Genomic DNA, 7,404 nt, shown 5'->3' with positions numbered 1-7,404 from the left:
ATGTTAGTGTGCAACATGTTATTACTTTATTGATCTGTCACAAGGTCAACTGCTAATCAGATAGTAACCCTAACCCCTTTTCAGACGACCAGGTCATTCACATACTATACATAATGCAGCCATTTATCCCAACTGATGCTCACATCTTTCCTTCGGAGGACTGAACCTCTGTTGTTCAAGCTAACCCAGCAGAGGCAAACCTGTGGGCTGGCGCTGTGAGGCTAGGTGTCTTCCTAGATAACACTAAAATTACAGTGTCGGCTTCTTGCACATATCTACACAGCTCAGATCAGGTTTGAATGTATGCTGAGTTAGCAGACTTTCAACTGCAGGGTCAACTTAGCATACATACACATTGCAAACAAATCGTAAGCTGAGGTTCAACTACTAGAGCCGCAATCTGTGTGGGACAACTGTCAATGGCCAGCACCTTAAACAAATAGTCTGACAAAGTTAAGTCTTATTCTCAGGGCATCAAACAGATGCTTTAGGACCTTGAAAATGAGACTCAAAAATCATCAATCTTCAAGCTACCAACCAAAAGCGTCTTTATACCTTTTTTCCAACTCATGAATTGGTTGATTTCATTGCCAGCCCCATTGATTTAGGCCTAGGGTTCGAATCTGACCTGTGGCCCTTTGCTGCGTGTCATCCCCTCTCTCCACCCCCTTTCCTGTCTATCTCCAGCTTTCACTTTCAATTAAAGGCAATAAAAGGCCCCCAAATTTTTTCTTTTAAGAAAAGTCAGTCCTAGGAGGAGCCAGAGATTATTGGTATCATGTACTACAGTCAATATATAGTGAAGATTCCAGCAAATATGACAAAAAGTTATTTTTTATAAAAGTTACGTAGTGCAGCTTTAAATATAAAGCTAGGTTAGATTTGCTTAGCTTTGATAGACTAGAGGCAGCTGCATTAGAGCTAGCATGAAACTCCGCCTCAAAACCACAAATTGTATCTTTAAGATTTCTGTTTGTGTACCCATTAAAGAAATGGGACACACCCTGTTATCTGTGAGTTTTGGAGGTGACAGATCCAAGCTAGCGGTTTCCCCCTACCTCCAATCTTTATGCTAGGCTAAGCTAATTGCCTGCTGGCTCTAGTTACTGTTTAGCATACAGGCATGAAAGCAGTATACTTTTTTTATCTTACTTTCAGCAAGAAAGTGAAGTGTATTTCCCAAAATGTCAAACTATTTCTTTAAATACATCTTTTTAGGGATGTCCTACTTTTTCATAGCTATGTGTACTGAACTGATGTACTGAGCACTGATTCAACTGTTCACCAGTTTTTCCCTGCCAAAGTATTTAACCATTGACCCTCTATTCACAAGCCTGATTCTCTAACATTTAGGCCAGAAGATCTGTTAAAATACATCATATCAAGTTACTTCTAAATACCAGTACATCCATTGGGGAAGTACAGATTTTACTTTTCTTCTGTATTACTTTTCAGAACTGGCTCGGATATAAATTTAACTGTAGAATGGGATTCCTGTGAAGCTAGCAGCCAAATTGCTTGCTCAGTTTGCATCCATGTATTAGTCTCTGTGGTGTAAATGTCTAAATTCTTATCTAAACCTTGCTGTAAAGCCTAAATATGATGTTTTTAAAAAATCTTTGACAGCAAGCATTGCCACAGAATTACTGTAGCCTATCCATGGCCCTATAACCTGGTTCCTCGAAACAACAAGGTCTGGGACCGAAATGGGTTATAGGCCTACTTCTGATGGGTCCCCCCGTGACAAGAGTATCAATGTGTATCTATGACTACAAGTCCCAGGACAGCTAATTAATTTCTGCTTTGAGTCCTGAGCTGAAAAACTAAAATTGTTGCTTTATATTCCTGTCCAAAAGTTTCTAGCTACAGTAAAGAAGGTCAGGGCACGCCCATTAACATCTTAACCCCAACTGTGCTGATTGTTTTAGTTCAATGAGCAGAGCTACAATGAGAGCAGGCTGTCATTTCCATTTAGCAGAGAAGCTTTATCAAAGTCTTAACCACTCCTAAAGGTCTCGCTTCGCTTGCTGTTTCACTTGTACCATGGCCTCCTTAACCCTACTTTCACCTTAACCCTAATCCCGTTCTTAATCTGTCATTGATCTTAATTATAATGTGGAATGGAGCCATCCACAAGTGTTTACAGTTAGAGCCAACTCCCCCAATGATTCAGACACATGGAGCCATCAGTAGGGAGGGGACACTGGTACAATACAAAGAAAGACTGACACAGCTGCAACGGTTATTGTAAATGGACTGAAATCAACATATTTCTTTGATTGTCATGAAAAACATTAAGTTAACTTCACCTAGCATCCGCTACCACAGTCTCCATGTCAACAGAAAATGACATCTAGGGGCAACATAAAACAAAATATTCCCCTGTCCCTTAAACAAAAATCAACTGAAATGAACTCGATGACCAACTGAAATCAACCATTCAGTCAATTATTTGGCTTATTAAGAGTACCATCGCCTTTTGGGCCTTTCCAGGCAGGCAGTTAACCCTAAAGTCCAGGTCTTTTTCCAACCAAAGGAATGGAGGGATACAACAAACAAAAGAAAGACAGACATACAGACTCATCCACAAACCAGCATAAAGCCTCTACCTGGACAGAGCGATCTCAGCCTTCTGCCGGGCGATGTCTGCTGCCTTCTGCGCTCCCTCCACCGCTCGGTCCACCTTCTCTCTGATCTTGCTGGCTCGGAGGGGGATCAGGTTCTTCCGCTTTCCGCTCACCAGGATGTTCTGCTTGTACTTCCCTTCCTCTTTTGTGCCATCAGGAAATGTGGTGCAGCCGTAGCCATGACGTTTGTTGCTAAGCCACTCCCCCTCATACTGCAGCCCATCAGACCGCCGACTCACACCAAACCCTGTCCGTTTGTCGTTCTTCCACTCCCCGCAGTAGGTCTCTGTTGCCGTGGCGTCCACATCGTCGTCAGCCGCAGCCAACTCTGCGTCTGCATCTCCAAGACTGGAAAGGTGAAAGGTTACATTGGTTTGGCTGCGTATTCAATCAACAATCCTACATCTAACCTTGAGGAGAACAAAGAGGTTAGGTGGCAGGAGAGCTATGAGTGCTCTATAATGTGATAGTGAGAGTGCTGTTCATAGATAGACTCTTTAACAGTAGTAGCTGCTGACAAGTACTACCAGCCTCCCAGTATCTTTTTCACCTCATCCCATCGTCTTCCGTCCTTTTTTCTGTAACCTGATATTTCATCAAATGAACACCCAGCTTCTACTGAAAGGAAGATCCTGCTGTTCTGAAACTCACCCAAGAACTTCAGCTGAACTTAGGTAGTGCCTATTTTTGTCAAGACCCCCATCCGGTGTGGACCTAAGACAAGGTCTTTTTACAAATCAAATAAGGTGATCAAGCCAAGGTTACAAGTATTTTTTATAGGGGCAGTTTGAAACTGGGAAGAAAAACTAATTACTTCATTTTATATCATTGATACTCTTTGATGACAACACATTTTCACTCCCACCTCCTCAAATACTGCCGCATGGTCAATGGCGCTCCACTTGTAAATATGACGCTGTAGGTGTCCCTCTAACGGTCTGGATGCATACAGCTCCGAGATCAAGTTAGCAATTATAAATATACAATGTCCAGTTACAGTTTCAAAATAAAGCTTGCACGTTTGACGCTGTGAAACGATTGCAGTTTAGGCACAAGAACTACTTTGTTAGGATTACGAAAAGGTTGGAAATTACGTTACATACGTGCCACAACACAAGTACCTTACTTCAAAGGATGTTTACATTTTGTTTCAACTATCTAATATGTTGTATCTTGTTTGTTTAATTTGTACACAAACATAAATATATGTATACAAGTTAAGATTTTAGGGTTGGGTTGCGTGTTGAAGACATTTTTTGACAAACTATTTTATCCATCTGACTTCTATGTATAAATCAAATAAATGAGATACAACCTGTAAATTAAGGTGGTGAACCAGGCTTGATATTTCCAGTCTTTATGCCAAGCTAGGCAAACTATGTCCTGACTCAAGTCTACGTCACACAGGACTAGGATTCACATAGACTTGTTTTCATCTTGGCTCCTCTGGCCATTTAATTAGATCTCTACTTCCTTTAGTAAGTTTTCATTGGCCCGCAATAAGATTTATCGCTGTAATACGTTTATAATACGCACCATCAAATGATAAAAATAACTAATACATAATTAAATAATTGATCATTTGCAATACATTACATGCAAATGAATTATAAATGTTGTATTTCATGCTCTTACAGAGGCTTTTTTCCTACATGTTTAGCTAACTAGAAGTTTCTAGAGCCAACAATTAATCAGACCTGATAAGCTGCTGTCAGCCACTTTGCCAACACATAAGTTAGGAGCAGCTGACTCTTGTCATCAAGTAAATGGTGCCTCTAAAAATAAGCCACCTCAATCCAGCGTACTCTTTACGCCAAACGTTTCCAATGTCACACAACTGATTTAACACATTCAAGCCAAAGACGCTGCTGTTTACACAATGAATGAAACAGGCCTTTTCTTTTCATTTGTAATTTAGAATACCTGCCAGCATGCCCACACTATTACTGACTATGTCCAACATGATTGATGAGAAAATGCTGAAAGAAAAACAGAGTGGCAGAGCAGCAGAGCAGAGTAACAAAGATAACAGGCTTATTACTGGGCATTACAATTTTAAACCGGAAACTTTTTATCAGGCACTGGGCCAGCTGACCAGTAAACAGACCAATAGGCCTCTTTGGACTACATGCCAATCCTTTTTAAAGACACTAAAGTAGGACAGGTGCCTGTTGTTGCCTTGATGTCCTCCAGATGAAGGACAGTTCAGTTTCTCAGTACGTCATCCCTCCTTGTCCTCTCAGTCCACCTTGCTCCCTACTTTCATTCATTTCATTACTTCATGACAGAGTTGATACGACACACTCTTTTCAGTGTCAGCCAGGATGCGCAGGACGTGAGGTTGCCATGAAATGGCTTTGAAACTGCTCTGACATGTTTCTGTGTTAAACAGAATATTCTGGCCAGGGAACTCGAGGAAGGGTTGGCTGGTTTGCACCAAAATTGGATGGAAATTCTCTATATGTTGCTCAGGTAAGAGATGCATCAGTAAAACCTTTTATTTTGTGTATAATAATATACAACCATATTGGCAGACAACAACCTCCACAATGGCAGTTCTGCAAAAACCTAGATTACGTTCAATGCAACATTATTATTAAATTCTTGCCTGAATTAGCACTGAACGTTGCCATTGGATGTAATTTAAGAGGCGCTGAATCTGAATCTTTGAAAATGGATGTAATTCCTAGGGTATTGGGTTTTTTTCCTTTCATTTGTACCCTTGTGATTTTCTTCTAGACCTTCAATTTGAAGAAAACCTCACTTACTATAGACCATTCGGCTACCTGACCTGCAGCAGACATAGCCCACCCCGTCCCCACCATAATCTTCTCCAGTTTTTACCTGATAGTAGAGTTGATATCAGAAGCAGCAGAGGACACTGTACTCATCCCCGCCTCGCTCCTGAACGAGCTCTGTTTAGACCTCTGGGAGGCCAGAGAACTCCTGGACTCAGACTTCCTTAGCTTGAGCCCGGACAGGATGGATCTCCGGAACAACCCGCCTTTTCTCTTCCCCTTCAGCAGCTCAGCCTCGCTGTGTGCCGTCAGCACGAAACCTCCACGAGACACAGCGGGGCTGCTGCCGCTGCTGCCCGTGCTGCACATGGACACGCTGGTTGTCAGTGTGCCAGGAACAGGAGGAGGACCAGGAACCACCGCCCCGGTCCGGTCCAGCAGAGCTGTACCATTGCTGTGTTCTGAACCGGAGCGGAGAGAGTTTATGGAGGTACGGAGCGGGGACCGGATGACGGCCGCCATGCCGTACGGGACACTCTGACGAACTCCGTAGCCATGCCGCATCCCGCCAACCCACTGGCCCTGAAATGTTCCTGGAAAAACAGCAGAAAACTTTTATTAATATAATAATATAAAAATTTTATTTACAGGACAAAAAACCTCAAGGATGAAGACTAAGAAGTTTGGTTTGTGTGTATGTGTATGTCTGGTTAACTGCCTCTGTTACAGTGCTCCATTAACACTAGGTGGGTAGATAGCTAGATAGCTAGCTAGCTAGCTAGGAAGAAGGTGTTTCCATTTTTAATCCCACTTTCGCAGAGATTGGTCAATTATCTTCTCAAACAGCTGTCAGTGGCCACACCAGACCAGTTCAAATCAGATCAAATCCTTGGCCCTGTTAGTCTGTTCCTATATTATACTTTATATTGTGCTTACTTGGTGGATATTCCTGAATGAATGACTGTTTTTAGGGGTCAGTTGGGGTTTAACAGCAACCCTGGAGCCCCCTAACAGGTCAACCCACCAATGGCTGTATGAAAGGTGCAGTATGACCACAGTATGGATTTTTTTCCTTGTTGCCAAGTTCCAGTGTGTATGGATCTATGGGCAGAAATGGAATATAATATTCATAGGTATGTTTTCATCAGCCCAGAAGGGGCAAACCAAACACTGGCTGATAGGGCCTTTCTCTTTCTAGACACTTGGAAGGTGAAGCTGTATTCAAATGGTTGCAATCTGCAACTTCAGCACTAGATGCCACTAAACACACTGGTCTTTTAATTCAGCAACACATTTTATAATGTTTCCACTTTAACTTTCTTTATGGGCTTTATGAAGTGATGTGTTTACAGTCGTATTTTTGATTCAATTCAATCAAATTTGAGAAAGTGGAAAGTTGAGGAGAAGTTGAGGAGTAGTACTGTACATGGGAGTGGCTTCCTCTTGGCGGTCCATCTACTCCCATTCATTCACACGATGTCTCTGCACAACCCGCACATACTGCTGCATAATAGTCCTTACATCCCCATGCTGCTGAAAAGTAGGGCATCTGAGTATGCGTTTCCGTCATTCCTCTCTCTCTTGCACACACACTCAAACAGAAGTGTGTGTTCCAATAGGAGTGCAAGTGATCCATCCCGCCTGCCCGTACCTCTGATGTAACAGCACTCTGATTCATTCTGTAGCAAACGCACCCGCTCTAACCAAACTACATGACCATATAAGGACTGCAACCACGTTCTCCGTCTCTATCGCAAACACACACACACACACACACACACACACACACACATTTCCCTTGTGGGCTCAAGTGTCAGTGAAGTGGGAAGTGGTGAATGAAGCCAATGTTATAAGCCAATTGTATTATTGCTTACGTTCTAAGACACACTCACACAGGCACAACAGGCACATCCACTGTGCTGTCAAAAAACTTGAGTGGTGTTGTTTCCGAACCTGCCCTCGTCATTAGGAAGATATGCTGCCTCTCATCCCTCATACACACACACACACACACACACACACACACACGCACGGACAAA

At 42.5% G+C, this 7,404-nt stretch overlaps 1 protein-coding gene across 1 annotated transcript in view; it reads right to left on the bottom strand.

Annotated features, from left to right (window-relative positions):
- Positions 1-7,404, bottom strand: part of jph3 (junctophilin 3) — a 45,337-nt gene that overhangs the window by 23,252 nt on the left and 14,681 nt on the right. Inside the window, exons 2-3 of the mRNA XM_035664636.1 lie at positions 5,472-5,958; positions 2,610-2,975 (exon numbers count right to left, since the gene is read on the bottom strand). Coding sequence (XP_035520529.1) covers positions 2,610-2,975; positions 5,472-5,958 — 853 coding nt within the window. The remainder of the gene's footprint in view (positions 1-2,609; positions 2,976-5,471; positions 5,959-7,404) is intronic.

Source organism: Morone saxatilis, unplaced genomic scaffold, assembly GCF_004916995.1.
Source record: "Morone saxatilis isolate NCDOM2014 unplaced genomic scaffold, NCSU_SB_2.0 Contig2, whole genome shotgun sequence".
NCBI classification, from domain to species: Eukaryota; Metazoa; Chordata; class Actinopteri; family Moronidae; genus Morone; species Morone saxatilis.
This window is presented reverse-complemented; position numbering and strand designations above follow the sequence as displayed.